Source organism: Herpailurus yagouaroundi, unplaced genomic scaffold, assembly GCF_014898765.1.
Source record: "Herpailurus yagouaroundi ecotype Mexico unplaced genomic scaffold, PumYag 140, whole genome shotgun sequence".
NCBI classification, from domain to species: Eukaryota; Metazoa; Chordata; class Mammalia; order Carnivora; family Felidae; genus Herpailurus; species Herpailurus yagouaroundi.
Genome location: NW_024412395.1, coordinates 31,860,737 through 31,884,881, shown reverse-complemented (window position 1 = coordinate 31,884,881; position 24,145 = coordinate 31,860,737). Strand labels below are relative to the sequence as shown.

At 36.7% G+C, this 24,145-nt stretch overlaps 1 protein-coding gene across 3 annotated transcripts in view; it reads right to left on the bottom strand.

The window, feature by feature from the left end:
- Positions 1-387: 387 nt before the first annotated feature.
- EPC2 (enhancer of polycomb 2) overlaps positions 388-24,145 on the bottom strand; it is a 121,296-nt gene continuing 97,538 nt past the window's right edge. For 2 of the 3 annotated variants that reach the window (XM_040475005.1, XM_040475007.1), the window contains 7 exons: positions 20,108-20,197; positions 18,728-18,873; positions 18,293-18,636; positions 6,518-6,654; positions 4,961-5,120; positions 3,717-4,050; positions 388-2,477 (listed from right to left, as the gene is read on the bottom strand). In XM_040475005.1, the coding sequence (XP_040330939.1) occupies positions 2,405-2,477; positions 3,717-4,050; positions 4,961-5,120; positions 6,518-6,654; positions 18,293-18,636; positions 18,728-18,873; positions 20,108-20,197 (1,284 nt within the window). In that variant the 3' untranslated portion in view covers positions 388-2,404. The remainder of the gene's footprint in view (positions 2,478-3,716; positions 4,051-4,960; positions 5,121-6,517; positions 6,655-18,292; positions 18,637-18,727; positions 18,874-20,107; positions 20,198-24,145) is intronic. The other variant, XM_040475006.1, reaches the window with a different exon arrangement.

The following is a 24,145-nucleotide window of genomic DNA, read 5'->3' as shown; positions in this document are numbered from 1 at the left end:
CCCCCCACCGAACCCAACCAAACAACCAACCTACTCATCCCATCAAAAAAACCCACATTCTCCAAGAACTCTGGAAGCTTAGTGAACTACAACATCAACATTAGTTTCCTCAGAAAACCAAGATAGGGTGGTACTGCCCAGTGGGGGGCCAGCACAAAAACAAACTGTTCTTAAAGGTGAAAGGTAAGTCTCTCATCACTTGAAAGGTTTTGAAAAGCACTGGAAAAATGTGTGTGCAAGTAACTGAAATGCCACCTGTGAGACAGTTACAACCACCAAAATAAGGAAGGACTTAGTTTTCTATTTTACTTCGAAAGGAACAAATAAATTGGTCACCAGTCTTTGATAAGGTCTGGGTTTGCCACATCTCCAGAAACTGTACAAATGGATAGTTCTTTTGTTTTACTTAAATTATTTATAACATGTATATCACATAAGGCAAGTTCACTTCATGCTTTACTTAGTAAAATGGAAAAAAAAGCTTTCTCCAAAATTGGCACTAAAGTTAAGTTCTTAATAGCAAGGAGATACATCACTATAAGCAGAATGAACACAGTCATAATACATATCAAATCAAAATTATTTCCTTTATATCATCAGCAATGAGTTAACTCCAGAGGTAGTATGGCAGAAACGAGCATGGATCCTATCAGGTCACAACCGATGAAGAAATTAAATTTATTTTTCTCTGTGGTTTTGACCATAAATTGCTTTACACATTTAGGACCTGAATAAAAACCACTCTCAGCAGAAATCTTGGCCCATTAATTCAACTGACATATCAATTTTACAACTTTCAGGACTGCAGATATAAAAAATGTAAAGTATAAAATTATGTAAGTTTGAAATGGTTTTAATCATATTCATTAAAAATATTTACATTTCCCGGTACTTACTTGACAAAACCCCCTTGCAATATAATTCTACTCTAAACTTTTATTTATAAAATGAGGCTCATTTATGAGATTTCAGTGAATGTTATACTGCAAATTACTTACATTCCGTAAACTATTTTAAGAACTTTTCATATCAAAGGTAGTTTATATTGGATTATCTGAAACCCAATAGTGCCCACAGATGAGCTTCTTACAAATCTTTTCATTAATGCTTGGAAAGCACTGTGAAAATGAAAAGTGCTGTTAAGTGCTATCGTCTCCCTTAAATTCTCACTTACGCTGTGTGCACATTGTGAAATAAACACATATGCAGCATGTCCATGTTTTGATATGTATTTTTATTTCCCTGCAGTTTTCACTTATCAAGAACAAGTAACAGGGAAAGTTGTCTGAACTAGTGCATAAACAAACATTCTGAAACACCACTACACGTATCTAATTTACAAGAACCGTATAAAAAAAGTCACTAAAACACTACACTATGAAGGTGTCCAACGCTTACAGTCAGACTTTTTCCAACCCGTTACTTGCCTTGTAGCCACAGGAAAACTCTCCAAAATTGAAAAGACAGTCTTGCCACAACCCTCCCCCCTCCCAACACCTGGGATGGCTCGATATCTAGACTTCCAATAATTATTGCAATGATATGATGCAATACATACCTGGTAAAATATCCTTTATGTGGTGTGTTACAGTTTTAAAGCCAGTTAAAATATGCAGTCTTCAGATAAAATGTAATCCTTGAAAAATTTTCTTATCTGCACAGTTTAAATGTGCTAGATGCATAATTTTTCCTAGTCCGTTTTTCCTGTGTAATTATTTTTTATAAACTGGTATTATAAATAGAAATATACATTCAAAATATATGGAAAAGTGAGTTACTACATTAAATTTGCATGTATCGATCCATCCCTTTCCCCTGCACAGTAATAGAAAATACTATTTTGCCTTGAACTTCATATTTGACAGTGAAATGCCACTAGTATTTACCAAAAAGTCCATCTAGTCAAATTGTGAAACAAAATGAACCAAGTGAAAACTTTACAGTTTCTTTAGAAAAAAATTACAAGAATTTCATTTCCTAGCTATGAATCTTTAACTTTTTAGACACAAAGTTGGATTTATTTTTACAAGATACAAAATGTAAACATGGCAAAATAAATAGTTAAAACAAGTGATGCAGGATCCCATTTCATGCTCATGATCCCATTAAAGAATTATTTTTTAAAATCCATTCAGTTGCAAATTCAAGTGCAAAAGCATGATGATGAATATCTACTATTCAAGTAACAGAAATAATATTGATGATACAAATAAACTATTTTACAAGGTAGTGATTTTCCCAATTTTACAAAATATACATCATATATCGATTTCATATCCGATATACTGTAGTCCATTTAGGTCCATTGTTACGCTCTGTGATCCACAGAGTGTCGCCTTTTGCATTCAGCTGGAATATGAATGACTGCACACCATCAGCACAGGTCAAAGCCACACGTTTTAGGTTATGTCACTTCCATAGCTACTGTTGTCTCTGCTATTCCATTTAAACCCAATCTTTCTGGTTCATGGTTCTCTCTATAATAAGGCAAAGAGTAAAATACACATTAATACTCTCCAGAATATGATATTATCACTCAGTATTTACAGATACGGTTTTACGTAACTACAACTAAACATGTACTTCACAAGAACATTTCCTACTTTTACAATTGCTATACAGGAATGAGGAAAAGTTTTGTGTATCTAAGAAATTCTATTATTTCCTAATTACTTGATTATAATTGTTTACTTAGGAAACACAGTAATTTAACATAATATTTCGGGGGAAGCCAATGATAAACTACTTATGAAAATATGTAACACAGGACAATCCAAGTTTTTTACAAAAGATGAAGCATATGATGCTCAAAAAGAATAATCATCAGGGGTGCCTGGGTGGCTCAGTCGGTTGAGCGTCCGACTTCGGCTCAGGTCATGATCTCACAGTCCGTGAGTTCAAGCCCCACGTTGGGCTCTGGGCTGACAGCTCAGAGCCTGGAGCCTGCTTCAGATTCTGTGTCTCCCTCTCTCTGACCCTCCCCCATTCATGCTCTGTCTCTCTGTCTCAAAAATAAATAAACATTAAAAAAAAAAAATAAAAAAAAATGATCATCAGAAGCACAACAGTACTTAGATTACTTTCCACTACAGTTTAATTTTATAGGTTTAAGGTCATGCAGTAAGTTATTAACTCATGCACGTCAAGTTTTTTTCTGATTCGTTGCTCTCATGTACTAGTATCACAGAAATATAAAAACATACCCTGAAATACATGATCACAGATTTAGCTAATCCCAGAAGAGTCTCAATTTTAATATATACATAGAATAATTTACTTTCTTCTTATAATGTTGAAGAAAACACAAATTTTGATTTGAAAATTAAAGCTCTGACGTGGGAATCAGTAACAACTCTAACCTCCCCAACTGTCTAAGCTACAAAAAAACAGTAGAAGACTCAAGCTTCTAAAATATCCTTTGATTTATTTTTTGGGCTTGATGATTCCCAATTTGATGTGCTTTTCCCCCTTGTTTTTTATGCTTCTGGTTGGCACGTAAACATCCCACTATTGACCTCAAACAAATAATCTAAGTCACAGAGCTTTACCCTGAGTAGAACTCAGTATGTGTTAAAAGCAAGTCAATCAATAGACATCTACTGCAGTAAAAAATGTCTTTTTCTTCCCATAGGACAGCCAGCAGAAAGGGACAGGATGGTACCAGAAATACACACACACACACACACACACACACACACACACACACACACACACACCTTGCTATGCTGCTGATGGCACTGCTGGGAGTAACCTTTGGCACTCTGTCCATACTGGCAGCAACCGTGGCAAGTTTTAAGGCTGTTGGCGATGGTGCTGAAGTCCGTGTATTGATATGCACATTGACTGGAGAAACAACACTGACGTTATTGAGGTGCACTGCATTTGTCAGGCAGGAATTGTTCATGGGAAGTGTTTGAGGACTGCTTGTGCACAATGCTGGGATTAAGTGGTTTGTAGTGGTGTGGCCAACTGTCCTTACAAGTTGTACAGCTGAAATCCCTGGGCTGGATGATAAAGCCATATTGGTGGAGTATAACGTTTTAGAGGTTCCTGGAGGAGAAAAATAACATCATTTAATTCGTATCATGAGACATTAATTAAACTCTCAGAAAATCAGAGTTTAATAAAAATCCGTGCAAACATTTGTATTCTAATTACATACCAAATTAACTTTCCACATAATGGCCTCTCCAAAGAGAGTTCCTGATCACAACATACTTACCTGTTACAACCCAAAGACACGTTTTTCTACTAGCCTGCATAAAAGTCTACATTTGGAAAGTAGGAAACAACAGGGCAGAGAGGTCCTCTCTGGAGGTTGAGACCATGTGGCAATGACAGTCGGATTCCATCACAATTCACGCATGCAAGGAATCAGTAAGGCGGGGTAATCAGGATCATGGGTGTATCTAAAAGCAAGTGGAAAAACCCTAGGGTCTGAGTAGTAGCTGAAGGCTGATAGGAACAGCAAGTCTTTGAGGACTCAGGGTGGTAAGAAGCAAACAAGGTTTCAGAGTAATACTGTATTTCAAGAGGAGGAGTCAGAGAAAGCAGTCCCATGAGTATGTGCCAGTGGGAAGGTAAACCCAATTTCAAACTTACTGACAGACCAACCTGGATTATATTTTGCCTATCAATGCATGGATAATTCCAGCGTGATGGTTAGCGATTAGCTCAGTATGTTTCCTAAGATGTGAGGCAACTGACAGCATGTGGATAAAACCAGGCAGGATGGAGAGTTACACAGGAAGGTATCTAGTGGGAGCAGGAGGAAACAGGGAGCAGGCTCTCCGTGATTTCCAGAAAATATGCAGCTATTCCGCCACACCTATCCTCAGAAATTCTGGAGTCCTGACTTCTTGTATGATTTTTTCCCCTTGTATTTAAAACAAACACCATATCTTCAATCAGTAAGTTACAACCTCGAGCTAGTAAGTATCACATGAAACCACGGGCTTACCTGAAGGCTGGACAACACCGTTTATGTTGTTGTGGCCAGTGTTCTGTTCCTTGGCTACCTCACTGCGACTTGGAACAGGTGCACTGACTACTGCAGATGCAGCAAAGTGGGCGCTGGCTGAGTCAAGTGTTTTAGACATACAGTCAGAGGTGCTTGAGCCCTATAAAATGAACAAAATTAAACTCTCAATTTTTCAAATGTGATTTCATGAATGTGAATATTAAGAAATGGGCAAACCCAAAAGGTGGTTTCCTTTTTCATCTTGAACAGGTGTAAGTGCTAAGATTAAGAGATCCAAGGCTCCACAGACTATTTTTGGCATTTTTAAGCAGGGAGTGACTAAAAATTGGGAAGCAACTATTTCTGAGAAAGAACTAGGGGATTAAAAAACCTCAAACCTTTTATGCTCTATTAATTTTTCCAGTAAGTGTTAAAGAATGCCTTTAAAAATACTTGACAATCTAGATAGTAGGGACAAAATGAAATTTAACCATCCTTTTTGTCACAATGTAAAAACATGTCTTGCCTAACTAACCTCGCAAGTAGGCTAGTTACCCGAGAGATTCAGAAAAAGCAAACAAAGGCAAGTTTAATGGCCATTCCTCTTGATTCTGCATGAAACAGGTCAGCCAATAGCTCCAGAATGCAGGCTAGTCCCAAATCCACCCAGATGCTAGAGGAGTGCTGAGGGCTCCTGGTGTCACTGAGATTTTCATGTTGCTGGATTCAGGATTTCCAAGGTCAGTGTATTTAGTGACCCTCTGAGAATGAACTGACCTACTATCAGCAGACGCTGGCCTGAGAGCTCACAGAATACAACAAAGATTGAGTTAACCTCAGTTATTACTTCAGAGTTACTTTTGGAATTATGAAGTAACAAAACTTAAGACCTAAAGTATTAGATTTATTTCTTTCAGATGGCTCAAATTTCAAACAAACTTTTCAATTACACTTTTATTTTTAGTGGCTTAACAACAGAAATTTATTCTCATACAGTTTTGGATGCCACAACTTCAAAATAAGTGTTCTAGGGCTCATATCAAGGTGTTTGCAGGGTTTCTTTCTTCCGGCAATTGCAATTTTAGAAAGTATTTTTGTTCTTAACCCCTAACATATTCGTCTAATGGTGCCAATGGAAAACGTCACCTAGTGGCAATTTTTTTCTTCAGGGAAATGTGATTCAAAGAGGCAAGGGACTATGTTGTTTGGATTTAGTGGACAATTCAAGAAAATTACCTCCTAAGTCATGGGGCACACCCAAATGGCACTTAAAAACACAGTTTAGGAAGGGGTTAAGATTGGGGGGAAAAAGTTTTGGAGGCAGAGTAGGGGTGGGGATGATAATTCTAAGAGTATCTAACTCCTTCCACAAATTCTCAATACCCCTCATAACAATGTGGTTTCTTTCCTAAATTACAAATACCATATTTGACTCTAGTATTCTCCTCATTAAATATACATTAGTTTATCAAGGTTATCTTTGACTTGACAAAATTGTACAAAACTATGTAATTAAAGAAGAAAAAGGAAACAACCACGATTAAAAGACAGGTTCACCTGTGCTTTTGGGTGCGTCTGTTGCGAGGAATGCTGAGATTGCTGTTTCTGCTGAAGCTGAGCAAGCTGCTGCCTTTGCATTTGAACTAACTGCTGTTGATGTGTCTGAAACTGCTCTTCTGTGATACCCCCTGTTACTGGCAAAGGACATTCAGTTCAGAAGTATGTTTTAAAGTACTTTGCACAACACAAATAGAATACAATATAAAATTATTGCACAATTAAGATAAAAAGCAAGTGCAAATCATACATCAGCAAGAAACTCAATAAAAAGCAAAAGTGGTTTATGTTAATATCCACGATCTTCTAAAATCACATGCCAAAAGAAGTTCCTACATGCAGTGTTTATACTGTACAAAATAGTCCTAATATGAGGATTCTATTACTTATTCAGACTTCATGTCTTTGGGATCATTCTTAGCTCTCTACATTGTGGAAGTATATAATGAGAAAACTGATTTATTAATACAAATAATAATGATGATGACTAACTGATAGCCTTATTAAGAAAGCAGGACCATCTGCAGAACTATAAAGGATTCTTACTGCTGGTTCTCATCTAGGACATTTTCCCTGGTTACAAATCAGAGTAGAGGACAAAGGTGTTCACCTTGCACAATCAGTAACTGTAGTTCAAGCCAACAGATTTGATGCTAAAATAAGTCTTATCTATAGAAATATGGGTTAGAAATCAGAGAACTCTTCAGAAAACTAAAGACAGAATATATCCTCAGATGCAATCAAGGGGTGACCAACTGTGTTAACAGTAGATTTCAAGTAAAAATGAGACATCTAAAACATTTGTTTATAAGATTAGCCAAGAAAAAGTTATAAGAGGAAAGCATTTTTCTCAAAGAAATGTAAAAAATTTTCATTAATTTTCAAGTAAATCACTGATAAACTGACTTAGAGGACATAAGCTATTTCCATAGAAGTCAGTACATTATCAAAATCAAGAAGTATTAAATCAGATCAGAATACATGTACTACTAGAGTAAATTTGCTCTATTTTTATTCATTGCTTTCTTTCCTCTCTCCTATCTCTTTCAGTCAATCAGTATTTACTATTTACGATGATGCAGAGTGCTACATTAAGAGTTAAGTGAATACATGGCAAAATAAAAGGCAAAAGGAGGGTCCCAGCTATAAAGTCCAAAAGTGTAGTTGGAAAGAAAAGATACATATAAAGGAATAGCAACTAATATGAGCCAACCTTTATTTTATTTTATTTTAAAAAAAAAATTTTTTTTTCAACGTTTATTTATTTTTGGGACAGAGAGAGACAGAGCATGAACAGGGGAGGGGCAGAGAGAGAGGGAGACACAGAATTGGAAACAGGCTCCAGGCTCTGAGCCATCAGCCCAGAGCCTCACGGACCGCGAGATCGTGACCTGGCTGAAGTCGGACGCTTAACCGACTGCGCCACCCAGGCGCCCCAAATATGAGCCAACCTTTAAATGCAAGTGAGCAATCTCATCAATTGGACCTAAAGTCTCATTAACAGGACCTAAAGGAATTTAGCTAGAAGAGGACACAGCCTGAACCTAGGTTACTCTTGACTACTCCCCCAAGTTTTCCATTTACTACAAAGGAGAAATTTAAAAAAATGTGATGGTAAATTAAGACATATAACAAGCTATGAATAAATACAGTCTATTTTCTATTAAAAGGGAGTTAGGCCCCAGAGATGGACAAAACATTAAATATGCCTTCATTTCTGTTCGACAACGTTATCATTTAAAGTTTGTATTGGGCTATGAAGGAAAAAAAGTTCTTAGATAGCAATTTTATTTTTAGAAGATTCAAAGACCTGGGGCTATGATAGTGTGCACTCTAAAATTTTAACATTACCTGCATTTTTGAAGTACACATTAGTTATCTTACTGAATTACCAACAAAATCAAATGTTTTTCTTTGTTTGCACATGTTAAATTCACTGCAAGTGTTCTATTTTTAAATGTAAAAAACATTTTTAATTCTAAATTTACACTCTTCAAAATCAAATGAAAATGTGAAGTATTCATAAATTTCCAGTTGTTTGAAAACCTTGGGAAAGAGATGAAAAATAGTTTATTAGATAAAAGGCAGGAAGGAAAACTCTTAAGTTAAACCCAAATAAATATGTTTAATAAGTCTTATGTGTATAAAGGATTGTGCCAATTCAAATTAAATGAACTTGGTTGGAATCTGGTGTTAGCATGGTCTAGTCCCTCAAATCCAGTGTTAAGTTTATCTGGAGCTAAGTTTTTTGTTGTGGTGAAAAGGTGGGAGTCACAGTGATTAATTTTAAATGAGGAAGAAAATTAAGTGAATACAGTTTTAACAGCTACTTCAAAATTGAGAGAGAAATGAGAACAATGAGAATCTTCTTCTCTAAAATCTTTTAAGCCAGAAAATCATAAAATCTCACTAATTCAGAATAAGTATGTACTTAAATTAGTAGAAAGAACAAATAGCATTCTTTTAATTAAAAAATTGCTTTTGGGGGTGTCTGGGTGGCTCAGTCGGTTGAGCACCCAACTTTGGCTCAGGTCATGATCTCATGGTTTGTGAGTTCGAGCCCTGCCTGCATCTGTCCTGCTCTGTGCTGACAGTTCAGAGCCTGAAGCCTGCTTTGGCTTCTGTGTCTCCCTTTCTCTCTCTGCCCATCCCCACTTGCACTCTGTCTCTCTCAAAAATAAACAAACATTAAACATTTTTTTTCAAAAATTAAAAAAATTACTTTTGGTTGGTAGTCCATGAGTAACAAAGTGTTGCCAACTATAGATGGTTCTGCTTGTTTTTTATGAATGGATGATCATTTACGTATATATTAAAAAGGAATGCTGATAAAATTGCCTGTTTTGGGGTGGGGTTATATCTGTTTATTGCCCTGTCTTGTTGAGACCATTAATTTGCTCAGGAACCCCATCTTTTTTCCCCATCAGAAATGCATTAAGGGGCGCCTGGGTGGCTCAGTTGGTTGAGCATCTGACTTTGGCTCAGGTCACGATCTCATGGTCTATGAGTTTGAGCCCTGCGTCAGGCTCTGTGCTGACAGCTCGGAGCCTGGAGCCTGCTTCGGATTCTGTGTCTCCCTCTCTCTCTGCCCCTCCCCCGCTCATGCTCTAATAAACATTAAAAAAAAAAAAAGCATTAAAATCCTAACCAATCAAGGCTCAATCCAAATTATTCAAATTAATGGTCACTGTTTCCTAACCTTTTTTAAACCCTGGCTGATTTTAATAATAAAAATGTCACCCCTGATCCCATTACTGGTTAAGAATTACTAATATAGGGGCGCCTGAGTGGCTCAGTGGGTTAAGCGTCCGACTTCGGCTCAGGTCACTATCTCATGGTCTGTGAGTTCGAGCCCCGCGTCGGGCTCTGTGCTGACAGCTCAGAGCCTGGAGCCTGCTTCGGATTCTGTGTGTCTCTCTCTCTCTGCTTCTCCCCCGTTCATGCTCTGTCTCTGTCTCAAAAATAAATAAACATTAAAAAAAAAAAAGCATTAAAAAAAAAAAGAATTACTAATTTAAACTCAATTTAACTCTATAATATGGATATGCCTTAAAAAATGACATTTATTTTTTTCTCCTCCCCGTTACTTCAAGCTCAGCATGTTATATCCATTCTTGACCTCTAGCTCTTTCTTTACTATAAAGTTCCTCATTCGGAATTTTCTAGAGCATTATTTCATATCATTTTCAACTCTTTAGACAAAAAGAGCAATTAGTAATCATGACACAGAATTGGAACACATACAAAACACCCTTTCTAACTGACCTCTTTCCTTTTGTTAGGTGGAAAGCAGTAAGAAATGTATGATTTTAATAGCACAGACACAGTACTGAATTATCATTCTTAGAGTTGCCCTAATGGTAGGTGGAGACAGGTGTTTGATGGAAAGTACCTTTCCTACTAATTATGTTTCCTTTCATAAATTACTTAAATATTTCCACAAGAAATTTATTTCTTACGTTGACTTACAATCATCAAGAGGCAAAAGTTAAAACAGGTCAGAAAAAGTCATAGTTATAGTGTGAAGAAGACTGTTTAGAAATTAGGGGCCCAGCTTTGAGGTGGGGGGGGGTGGTGGTGCGTGTAGTGGCAAAAGGGCAACTGGGAATATGCAAGAAAGAAGCCTTACCTGCTTCTCTTGCTTAGGGCCAAGCCAAGTTCTTTCTACTAGTTGCTTACACGTTGCTAGCTTAAAAGTAAAATTTATGCTGGTCATAATCTACCCTACCCCATGCCCTCCCAATTCCTGCCAGTTTAAAAGTAACCACAAAACTGATTGTTTTGTGAAGGTAGCAATATTTCCTTAAAATCCAGATGGATGGAAGTGTCTTTGTACCTGAGTAACTTCCAAATTTCTGTAGTTAACACATGCTGATAGGTATACATATTACTGAATTTTCCTTATTATATATGCAAATATGTCATTCTATACATTAGTGGCATATCTGCATTTCTAAATATTTTGTGTATATAACCAAAACTCTGTTTTTCAGTAAGCCCCTAACCTTCCTGGCTATCTTCTTTATACCTGGCTTATTACCTATCTTAGATTTATCAGTTGCTTTATTTACCAGATGAATCCATGTGGTTTTTGTGAGAATACTTGTTACCATGCTTGGAATGTTGATTTTACTTTCAAAAGTCCTAGGTATTCTTCATGTCATCTTTTACCTTTCAAGGATGTGATTCCTATATGGTGGTCTGCTAGGTTGACCCCTTATCAGCTTTCCCTCCCGTATTTTGACAGATCCACTAAAAATATACTCAAGGTATCTCCCCTAGACTTTATGCTGGTTTCTTAACCTTGGGCCCACAGAGATATTCTTCAGTATGTGTGAAATCTTTACAAGTATTTGCTAACTTTGTATAGTTTTGTTGATTAACTAAAAAGAAAAATCTAATAGAAATACATTCTGGAACTTTTGGATGACCATCTCATAACAGGGTATGAACATATGGTTTTTGTCCTTGTGTGTGCTTTTTTATTTTTTTAATTTTTATTTGACAGAGAGGGCACCTGTGTGTGTGGGAGCGGGAAAAAGGCAGAGGGAGGGAGGGAGGGAGGGAGAGAGAGAGAGAGAGAGAAACCCAAGCAGGCTCTGCACCGCCACCGCAGAGCCCGACTTGGGGCTGGATCTCACCAACGAGACCACCACCCAAGCCAAAATCATGAACTGTCAGCAGAGCATGACAGATGTAGAGGTCGAACTCAAGAACCATGAGATCACAACCTAAGCCAAAGTTGGATGCTCAACCTACTGAGCCATCCAGGTGCCCCTGCGTGTGTGCCTTTTCAAAATTCTCTTTTAACACAGTATTTCTCCAAGTGGGCTAATAATACAGTGTATTCTTGGGAAGCTATGAACTTTTTAAAACACTAGTCTAGACCAAGTTTTCATAGCTTAATGAAGAACATCTAATATGGTAATAAAGATCTAAAAGTCAAGATGAATATATTATCCAGTATTCTCCATCTACAAGGTAGGTCTTTGTTACAAAAGTCTTAACATACGCTTTATTAAGCAAAGCTGACTATATGCATTTTTGTTTGTCTGTTTTAAAAGACAGATTTGGGGCTGATGGGGGTGGGGGAAGATGGACAACCTATTTTATTTAAAAAAAATTTTTTTTAATGTTTATATTTATTTTTGAGACAGAGAGAGACAGAACATGAGCAGGGGAGGGAGACAGAGAGGGAGACACAGAATCTGAAGCAGGCTCCAGGCTCTGAGCTGTCAGCACAGAGGCTAACACGGGGCTCGAACCCATGAACTGTGAGATCATGACCTGAGCCAAAGTCAGATGCTCAATTGACTGAGCTGCCCAGGCGTCCCTGGACAACCTATTTTAAACCTTGTATGTCTTAGCAAGGAGTCAGGTGAAAGTTCACATAAGCCACTCTGAGCGACTCTGAGGACAAATGCTTCAATCCTTGAAAGTTGACATTGTGTGTCTAGGACTATACACATCCTGTAATGTAACTGTCACAGTTAAAGGCAAACTCATGAATAAACTGCAAAACTGTGGGTAGAAAGGGTGAAGATGGGAGGCGAGGTCAGGAGTGAAGGGTGAGGGGGATAAGGAATAAGGAACAAATGAAATGTGAAAATAAAAAAAATAAAGACCCATTTAAGGGGCACCTGGCTGGCTAAGTTGATGGAATGTGTAACTCTAGATCTTGCGGTTGTAGGTTTGAACCCCACGCTGGTATAGAGATTTAAAAAAAAAATAAAATCTTTTTTTTTATTTTTTAATTTTTTTTTTTAACATTTATTTATTTTTGAGAGACAGGGAGAGACAGAGCATAAGCAGGGGGAGGGGCAGAGAAAGAGGGAGACACAGAATCTGAAGCAGGCTCTAAGCTATCAGCACAGAGCCTGATGTGGGGCTCAAACTCACAAACCATGAGATCATGACCTGAGCCGAAGTAGGACGCTTAACCGACTGAGCCACCCACCCAGGCGCCCCCAAAGATGAAATCTTCAAAGACGCATTTAAACTTCTGACACCCAACCTAAATAGTTACAACTGAAATTTGAATATTATTTCCTTTAGCAATCAAACTAAAATCTTTTTAATTTCTGAAATCTGAATCTATTTCTCACCTTTGGAAGCAATCCTAACTCAAAAAATAAATCCTTGTGAATACCTTAGCTCATTGTTAAAATGTAGTTCTATCTATTGAAGAACTTTTTATACTTGCAAACATTTTATGGAAATTTAAGAAAGAATGGTGGGGGGCATGTGGGTGACTCAGTCAGTTAAGTGTCCAACTCTTGATCTCAGCTCAGGTTGTGATCTCAGGATTCCTGAGTTTGAGCCCTGCGTGGGGCTCCACACTGACAGTGCAGAGCCTGCTTGGGATTCTCTGTCTCCCTCTCTCTCTGCCCTTTCCCCACTCACTTGCATGGAGCTGTGCTCTCTCAAAAACAAATAAACATTAAAAAAAAAAAAAAAAAAAGAAAGAATGGAAAAAGAAACAAAAAATCAGGAATTTCTGTTGGAACACTGTTCAAATTGATGTTCTTACAAATTGGTAATGGTAAGATATTTGAAGCTGATCAAAAAGGGTGCTGGTATGGGGCGCCTGGGTGGCGCAGTCGGTTGAGCGTCCGACTTCAGCCAGGTCACGATCTCGCGGTCCGGGAGTTTGAGCCCCGCGCTGATGGCTCAGAGCCTGGAGCCTGTTTCCGATTCTGTGTCTCCCTCTCTCTCTGCCCCTCCCCCGTTCATGCTCTGTCTCTCTCTGTCCCAAAAATAAATGAACGTTGAAAAAAAAAAATTTTTTTTAAAAAAAGGGTGCTGGTACCTACTCAGTACACTAAGATGAGGAAAAAAAGCGTTCATTTGCAACCATGCATTAGTCAAAACCAAGACTGAATGTAAACTAATCCATCTCTTCAAATCTGAACAAAGCTTGCTTCATTCATTCATTCATTCATTCATTTTTAAAGTAATCTCTATGCCCAACATGGGGCTTGCACTCATGACCTCAAGATCAAGTCACATGCTCTACCGACTGAACCAGCCAGGTGCCCCAAGCAAAGCTACTGTTAGATGTGAAATACAATTTCATTTCGGAGTTTGGGATTTAAGAACAATATCTCAAAAAAAAGAGCTAAATAATAGTGTAGTTTCAAATGACTAAAAACTTTGATCTATTTATATAAAGAATGTAATACTTGCCCTGTGCTGTAAGCTCATTGAAGGTAGGGATTATTGTCTTACAAAATCTCGCAACTTTTAAACACTTAACAGAGTGCTTTCCATATAATAATTCTAAATCATTATCTATCTTTGGTTATTCACTTGCCATGTTCAGCACAATCCATCTTTCCTTTCTCTGTCCTACTTCTATTCTTTGAAAAGAGTTTTTCAATTAAGAAAACAGATCTTTACTTTACTTAATAGTTAATAAGATATGTCTTTGCTTTAAAATGAAGTCTTTAGTTCTAGTTCTAATACCCAGGACATACATTTTAATTTAAGTCCTTTAAGTATGATATCAAAAATAACAATTAGATATTCTTTAGGACACAGGAATTATGACTTGAAAAATAAATTTTTTTAGATGTGTATTTATTTTTGAGAGAGAGTGTGTGCAAGTGAGTGGAGGAGGGGCAGAGAGGGGGAGAGAGGATCCAAAGTAGGCTCTGTGTTGACAGCAGAGAGCCAGATGTGGGCTCGAATTCACAAACCATGAGATCATGACCTGAGCCACAGTCAGATGCTCAATGATTGAGCCACCCAGGTGCCCCAGGACTTGAAAAATATTAACTGGGTTATTAACAGCATAAAAGTAGGAATATTCTTCGCCACTAGCTCTCAAGTTCAAGTTTTTTTTTCTAAGAACTAAGAAACTTGGGATATAAATAAATATTATGGTCAAAGGTATAGAGTTTATATTTCTTTTTTTTTTTTTTTTGAGAGAGAGGAATAGAGAATCTTTTTTTTTTTTTTTAAACTTTTATTTATTATTGAGAGACAGAGAAAGACAGAGCATGAGCATGGGAGAGGTAGACAGAAGGAGACACAGAATCTGAAGCGGGCTCCAGGCTCTGAGCTGTCAGCACAGAGACTGACATGGGGCTCGAACTCACAAGCCGCGAGATCATGACTTGAGCCGAAGTCAGACGCTTAACCAACTGAGCCACCCAGGCGCCCCAAGAGAGGAAGAGAGAATCTTAAGCAGGCTTCACACCCAGCCCAGAGCCCAATGCAGGGCTCGATCTCACAACCTTGAGATCATGACCCTGAGCCAAAATCAAGAGTAGGACTCTTAATCAACTGAGCAACCCAAGCAGCCGCAGTTTCTACTTCTGATTAAACCCTTTATTTGTTGAGATTTCCCAGCTGTGAAACAGAAAATTCAGTACTTATAATTGCCAAGATCAGTGACATACTCTGCAACATAAAAATATGGTCCTGTGTCAGTTTTGTTAAACTCTTAAAGACACACATGCTCTCATGACCAAGTCCATTAAGAAGAAGCAGAAGGCAACAGTATTAATAAAGACAAAGATTAAAAGAAATCAAATCTACGAAGATTCAATTCTTTTGTCTCTGTCCATCAAATATAAAAATGTAACTTTTTAAAAACTACTACATCCTTCTCTTTAGATAGATGAAAGAATTCTTATCAAAATTTACTGAATTGTAATGGAATACACTGGTGCAAATGGGTACCTCAAATTGTCAGAGCTTTTCAACTTTTTACAAAAATGCTGTTAAAAGACTTGTTCCATTATGCATTTATATACCTGTTCCTAATATTTTGAAACCTAACATATTTATTGAAAACAAAACTAAAACCTTGTGGCCTCCATGACTAGATGGTCACAGCAGAGAAGGAAAATTTCAAACAAAATCCTTTACTCTAGTAACAGATTTAAACATATATTTGACAAATTCTACTTAAAAACACTGACTCTATGTAGCTTAGCTGTTGCTTAAGCCTAGAGTTGTCAAAGAAAGAAGGAAATGGTACTCTGTTGAGAATACTAAAAAATGTAAGGCAGGAAAAATTAATACAGACCAAAAAGAACACTTTTTTTTTTTAATGGTAGGGGAAAGGCAAAAAATAAAAATCCTTACTGTCTATGATGTTAACATCACGTATTTGTCACTTAAGTTACCTAAAAAGTGCACGTATGCCTAAGATACTTTAAAGCTTATTTATTTTGAGAGAGAGAGGGACGGAGAATCCCAAGCAGGCTCCGTGCTGTCAGCACTGAGCCTGACTTGGGGCTCAATCCCACAAACTGTGAGATCATGACCTGAGCTGAAATCAAGAGTTGGAGGCTTAAACAAATGAGTCACCCAGGCATCGCATGCCTAAGATACTTTAAATGCTTATTTTATGCTGATGTATGGTAGTGTCACAAAATTCTACAGGTAGCTATTATGGAATTATTTAAGTTATATTAAGTTGTATTCTGGATCAATACATACAGAGTATTGATGATACTGTAACATACACAACCATACATATTTTCTGGACAAGAGTCAAGTCAAATCCTTCTGGAGTATGTTGGCAATGTACAGCAGAAAGTTGCAAATATCTGGCTATGTTCAAGTTGAGATGAAACAAAATCATTATTTTGCTATGGTACACATTATTAGAGAAGAAACTCAATCCACTGTTAAATCTAATTATAAATGCCTATTTTTAGATGTTTTATTTTTTAAATGTTTATTTTGAGAGTGAGTGAGCACATGAATGGGGGAGGGGCAGAGAGTGAGGGAAAGAGAGAATCCCAAGCAGGCTCTATGTTGTCAGCATACAGCCCAACGCAGGGCTCGATCTCATGAACCACGAATTCATGACCTGAGCTGAAATCAAGAGTTGGAAACTTAAGTGAATGAACCACATAGGAGCTCCAAGATGTTTTTAAACTCCTCTTTTGGCAAAAATTATTTTGAGTAATTTTTGATACAGGAGTTCTAGTTCAGTTAAATAATTTGAACATGGTCTTGGAGTCGGCAGAAATAAAATCTGACCTAATATTCATGAACTTCCTACTACCTTTAGATTTTTAAGAAGCCTGCCACCACAAATCATATTAGTATTTATTTCGGCTTTGAAAGCTTATTAAACTTCGCAAACTCGTGAACCTTATATAACAGGATGCCGTTTTCCTTACCTAAGTTTGTTTAAGAGAAAATTAACCAACTAATTTGGAGAAATGACATGTCAACTTCCAATCATTCAAACAAATCCAATTTTCCATTATAATCTTTGAACAGATATATGTCTAGGTCAAGTCTGAAAATAAGCAGTCCAGTAACTAAAAATGACTGAACACTACTGAGACCAAATAAAATGGTTTAAAATCACTTTAAGGAGGTTCAACATAATTTCACTTAGTAAAATGTACATCCAGGAAAGAATTTAGAAATATTCACATTTTACAAGAAGAAAGGATATCAACAGTGTGAGTCAAGTCACATTTAGTTTTGACTCTGGATACCATGCAGTGTTTGTATATATCATAAGGATATTCAAAATTATACCTACTTATATATGTGATAAAGAGAAGACTATCCACAGATAAAAACAAATCAAAATTACATTTTAGATTTTCTAGATACTATACATTATTTACAATGTACATGTCATAAAAATATTAAATTGACCACAGTGTTTCTTAAAATGAAAAATGCTTTCTAGTCTCAATCAGAGGTTAGCTACCAGACAAAATTACAACTATTCATAGGAAGACTCTTAAAAAATCATTTTTCAGAAAGAAAGCTTTCAATGGTACTCTGGAGGAACAATGCCTACATTTGAACAAAGTTAATATACACAAAAATGAAACTTTTCTTTAACAAATGCACACTATGGTTATGATACTCTGGTAGCAGCTTATAACCACTTTATCCATAGGGAACTCCTATGCATTCTGCCTACACATTCACCATACCACGCTCACACACTCAAAATATAAGTCTGGTTTAATAGGTATCATGACATTGGTTAAAATGTGAACCACAATACTAGGGTTTAGTTTCTTAGGCTGGAAAACAAAAATATAATAGGTTAAGATAAAATTCTTTTCCATGATGGGATTATGAAAATAAACCTTCAAAATTTACCCTGAGCCCTTATTTATTTATTTATTTATTTATTTTATTTATTTATTTATTTCAATATATGAAGTTTATTGTCAAATTGGTTTCCATACAACACCCAGTGTCCTGAGCCCTTATTTAGTGGATAATGAAAATTAAGTCGGAAAAAGAGCAGGATATATTTTTAACAAAGTGACAGCTTACCTGATATGCCATTCTTGCTGGTGTTCAATAAAGCTACAGATGCTGCAGAAACTCTTTTATTGTTCACAGTCTGCCCTGATTTTCTTGAGGTACATTCTTCACTATCACTGTCCTGTAAATTTAGTAGCCTTGGCTGGAAACACTGTAGTCGACATGATCTGATATTGCTTAATATTTCAGAAAGGGACAGTCTGTTTTCACAATGTTTACTGGAAGCATTGGTCCGAGTGAAATTAGAAGAGAAGTCTATAGTTTGGGAAGAGCTTGAAAAACCATTCAGCATTTCAGGGTCTATCTGTTTCAGGACTGGGTCATGTTCTGTGGATATTCGGTCCATTATGACCCTGAAAAGCAATATAAAACCAAATATTATCTGGAAGAATTAGTTCCCTTCTACCTTGTAAAACAAAAATCAGGTCAAGACAAATAGTATACCTTCCACCTCTGCCAATTCGCCTCCTTGCAAATCCTATACATCTTCTTGGGACTGTGAGTGTTGTAAGGCAATGCCTGTATCTCAACTTATCCAAATCTGCCAATTCTGAATTTTCAAAGGAGTGGTTAGCTTGGTCCAAACGAGGCTGCAAAGAAAGAAAAAAAAGAAAATCAAAACCCACAGAATAAATCTGAAAAGAAAAAAGGTTAAATCATGATAAAAATAAAATTCAGCATTAACAGAACAATTAAAATTTAGATATAAAACTGTAAAATTGTTTTATCTGTAAAAAACCAGATAAAATTTTACAAAACTGAATCAAAAGTTCACTCACCAAAGTAACTCAAAGTGTATTTAATATTTTAGGGTATATTTTAAAAGAAATATATCTTTAAAGAATAATATGGCTTTTAACATCTATGGCAGAAAAAGTAGAGATAGGAAAGTTAGTAATTTACAACCTTCCTATTGAGATATACCAGAAAGAAATGTTTTTTTGGACCAAAAATTGTACTTCAAGCATGTATGGGTCAGGCTGACACTTCTTACTTTTAAGAACATACGGTTCATTTCTCTGCCTTCCTATTCCCTTTATTATTCTATTTTTCTGGGTCTTAACACTTCTCTATCCTTTCATAATATTTTTTTCTTTCTCTCATTAGCGTAACTTGTGAAAAACTTTCTACCTCTTCTACACTACTCTCACACACACACACACATCCTAAATAAGTTGGAAGTGTAGATGTTTACCATAATGCAACAAGGCAAATGGTCTCCACAAGCCATACCTCATTTACTCTATAGTTACACTTTATTTGAAATTCTGAGCATTTGGGAATCAGGGTCCCTCCTGATAGAATGTTGCACCAAAACTTAATAACACAAAGCAATTTCTAAGTGTGTCAAAAAGTTATGAATATAATTATTAGATAAAATATTGCCATGAGGAGAGTTTAAAGATGATCCTTTTATGTTTGATACTTACTTGGTATGTACATACAGGATGCGCTTGCTTAAAACAAATTTTAATGAACAGCAACTATCAAAACTTCAATTAGAGATTCTGGGCTTACCTAACTCTAGCAGTGACAGTAAATTTTCATAACTGCTAAACTACAGTTAAAGCCCAAAGTAAAACTAAATTTTTAAAATTTAGAATTCTAAATTATCAATTTCCAAGTAAAGGATTATGAGATTTTTGGATATCCTCTAAAAGGACTAAGTACCTTTTAGCATCTTTTACTGGTATGTGTATAGGCAATATTAAATAAAAAATGCTGATGGACTTCCCATTTTTAGATCAAGACTAAGTTACCCTGACAAGAGTTACCTATGAACATCTGGTTCACAAAAACACTACAAAAAAATAAAATTCTTACAGCGTAATACTGGCATCCTGCTCGCCTCCTGAAAGCACAGGGACCATCAGGATCATTTTCTTCTTCAGGTTCTGATACTGGGGATGGTACCTAAAAAGAAAAGAGGCATGAGACATTCCATTTAGGAGTTATCAGAAGTCAACAGATCAATCTTTGTAATAATCTAAAATCAGAATCTGATCACAAACAGTATGCCTATGTTACATATAGTAGGCAGTAAATTCCCCCCAAACAGCTAAAGGCTAGCAATGATTTTCTATGGTTAAAAATGATTATTTTGAAAGGATTAGTTCTTGCAGGTACGTTAACATAGTATTGTGTAATTGATTCTGAACACGTTAAGTACTTAAAAAGAATTAGTACAGTTTTTATATATCCCACTTATATTTGCTAAATAATGGATGCGGCCATAAATATTTTTATTTTGACAGTTATGGTTCACCTATATAGGCAGATGTATTTTTCTCCAATAACTTTCTTTCCCTGCAATAAAAGTCAAAAACTAGGAAGTAAAAAAGGTTTATGAATAGTGCCCCCTCCAAGGCCATAAAAGGTCATACGTTTTTCTCAAAGGGAGTCCCTACTAACTTTTTTAAAAACACTTTTTTAGTTTTTATTTATTTAAATTCCAGTTAACATATAATGTAATATTTCAGGTGTACAGTTTAGTGAAATAACGTTTTAAACTTGGCAGATGATAAGCAGAAAAATTAGAAAAGGACAGAAGGCTTGCTAAAGGTAAGCAGACTGGTTGCAAAGAGAAATGATAAGCCCATAGCCTGACAGCAAAAGAAAAAAATAAAGACTTTCAAAAAGTCGTCACATAATTAAAATGCACTCTGCCTGGGAACCATGTGATCTTAGGTGAACTATCCCTATAAAACTTGAGTGGACCCCTGGGCAACACTGATACTTTGGAGCAAACTTTGTAAGTGTCATCAAAAACGGAGTAAATTATATACAAATTACTCTAATACAGCAGAGAAATAATAAGGTTTAGATAAATTTCTACCCATAATGGTTAAAATTAAAAAAAAAAAAGTTTTGGTACTTAAGTTTCAGTAGTCTCGCAATTTCACTTTGGAGTACATCTCTTTTTCTGACAACGCTGGCTCAACCAAATTTACTTGCAAATTTTGAACCTCACAAATCCCTCTCTTCCTATTTTGAGAGGAAAAATGTGTTCTCCACATTATTTCCAAACTGTGGTAATTACCACTGAGCAGGGTCATCCAGGGGAGAAAGGCATTTGGTGAGGTTCCAATATACCTCCACCAACCCTATGGGGGAGACACAGAAACAGTAAGCTGGGGCTGATTCTTCTTCCCGTGGAACCAAGCCCCAAACCTGAAATTTGAAAGGAAATCCCCAATGTGAATTTTATACTTTGGTTCCTTTGCAAATCCTCTACCTCTTCTAAAATACACACAGGGGAAGTGTCACAAAATCTCAGAAATTCTTTGCATAAAATATACCACCCCTTCCTCCCGACCACCATTCTTCAGGAGTGGATTCGAGGATTTAGTCTGAGACGCAGGAAGAGAGAGCTGACATTAGAAGAATCAGAAATGTGATTAAGAAAAGACAGGGCTTTAATTCTGCTCTGTTGCAAATCAGTTGGAGAAGTCTGGTTAAAATGTCTGTTCTCTTAGGTCTCCCTATTCTCTTTTTCCTTGTTTACTGGACAAAGCAGCAGCACATCATTATTTTACAGATCTTTTTAGCAATAAAATCCTGATTTTGTAAGAGTTCCAGCCTAAATAGCTGCCTCACTGAGTAATATCCAACTGTATAGGTAAATACTTATTCTTCAGTGACAGGGGATACCATTATAAAAATTGATGAGAGTTGTCAAAGACCCAGTAAAAGGACTCAAGAGGAACTTAAAAGTTTCAAAATATAATTTGAAATTTTGATGTGGGTTTGAAGGCTGGGGACTATATGAATAAACACAAGAATTTAGAATAGAAACAAAAGCCCCCTAATGCGAGAGGAATATATGACTAATATGTTAAGTGTGTCCCACTATCAGGAGGATGGACTGATTCCAGCACTAAAGGAAAAGTTTCCATAGGTCATAATATCCCCTGGTGTCATTCTTTTTTTTAAAATTTTTTTTTTCAACGTTTATTTATTTTTGGGACAGAGAGAGACAGAGCATGAACGGGCGAGGGGCAGAGAGAGAGGGAGACACAGAATCGGAAACAGGCTCCAGGCTCCGAGCCATCAGCCCAGAGCCCTACGCGGGGCTCGAACTCACGGACCGCGAGATCGTGACCTGGCTGAAGTCGGACGCTTAACCGACTGCGCCACCCAGGCGCCCCTCCCCTGGTGTCATTCTTAAGAGCTGGGAGTGTACAGCAAAACTTTAAAGGCTCTCTTCAGTACCACCAATATAAGGCTATTATTAATATCTACTGAAACCATGTCATCTTCTTACTTAAGATTCTTTAATAATGTTCTAGTGTGTATAATGGTAGATAGAAGTCATCTGCCACCTGGCTACTACTGCAAGCATCATTCTGTTCAACCTCTCTTCCCCTTTGCATTTTATGCTCCAGTAATGCCAAACTGCAAGCAATTCTCACTTACATGCTGTTTCCTCTGCCTAGAAGCCCTCCCTACACTTTCTATCAGAAAACTACTATGTGTTCGGACATTATTTTCCTCATTCCTCCAAAATGGCCACCTAATTAATATCCCATGGCTCTTTAATGCACTGAGTCTAACTGGATGATCCTTTGACAAAAGTAATCAATTATTTCATTAAGTGCTTTTCAAGCGCATACTAAATTAAAACCTGTATTTGTGCATTTTACAATACATACGAATGCTAAAATATCTGGGATAGAAAAACTAAATTAGTGATAAAAGAGTAAAAAAAAAAACACATAGTCTAGTCAAAGGGAATACATTTTACGATTCTACATTTTAAATAGTTACAACCATAAAGTGTTTTATAAAACAGTTTGTTTCCAAATGTCTGTAATGTTGGTTAGAATTTTTTTTTCTCTTAAAGCAATGAAATAAAAATGTTAAAATATAATAAAATGTATTTGTTATAGCATTCTCTTTACATTGACTATACCATATAGACAAGAAAAAAGAGGGTGTTGCCAGACCAGGTGCTAAACTATAAATATGTATTTATCTTTTAAAATTCATCCTTTGATACATAAAGGTCTTTTAAAAACAGCACTTGTGAAAGTGAAATTAAGAATTTAAAATTGCAGGGGCACCTGGGTGGCTGAATTGGTTAAGCAACTTCAGGTCAGGTCACGGTCTTGTGGTTTCATGAGTTTGAGCCCCATACTGGGTGGACTCTGTGCTGATGGGCGCAGAGCCTGCTTATGATTCTCTCTCTTTGCCCCTCCTATGCTCTCTCTCAAAATAAATGTAAAAACTTAAAAAAAGATTTTTAAAATTGCAAACATCTTGCTATAAACTGTTGCAATATAAATCAAAGAATTATCTTCATGATTTACAATTTGCATTAGTTCTTTGGAATCTTTATAATTAAATGATTATTGCCAGGGGCGCCAGGGTGGCTCAGTCAGTTAGATGTCCAACTCCTGATATCGGCTCAGGTCGTGATCTTGAGCCCTTCATCAGGCTGCATGCTGAGTGTGGAGCCTGCTTCAGACTCTCTCTCTTCCTCTCTCTTTAGATAAATAAATAAACATTAAAAAAATATAAATGGTTATTGCCCAAAGTTTACATTAAAAATTGCAAAACAAGGGGCGCCTGGGTGGCGCAGTCGGTTAAGCGTCCGACTTCAGCCAGGTCACGATCTCGCGGTCTGTGAGTTCGAGCCCCGCGTCAGGCTCTGGGCTGATGGCTCAGAGCCTGGAGCCTGTTTCCGATTCTGTGTCTCCCTCTCTCTCTGCCCCTCCCCCGTTCATGCTCTGTCTCTCTCTGTCCCAAAAATAAATAAACGTTGAAAAAAAAAAAATTAAAAAAAAAAATTGCAAAACAAAATGCTAAAAAATTGTTAAAAAAATTATTGTTGGTTATTGTTGGTGAATATTTACAATTATG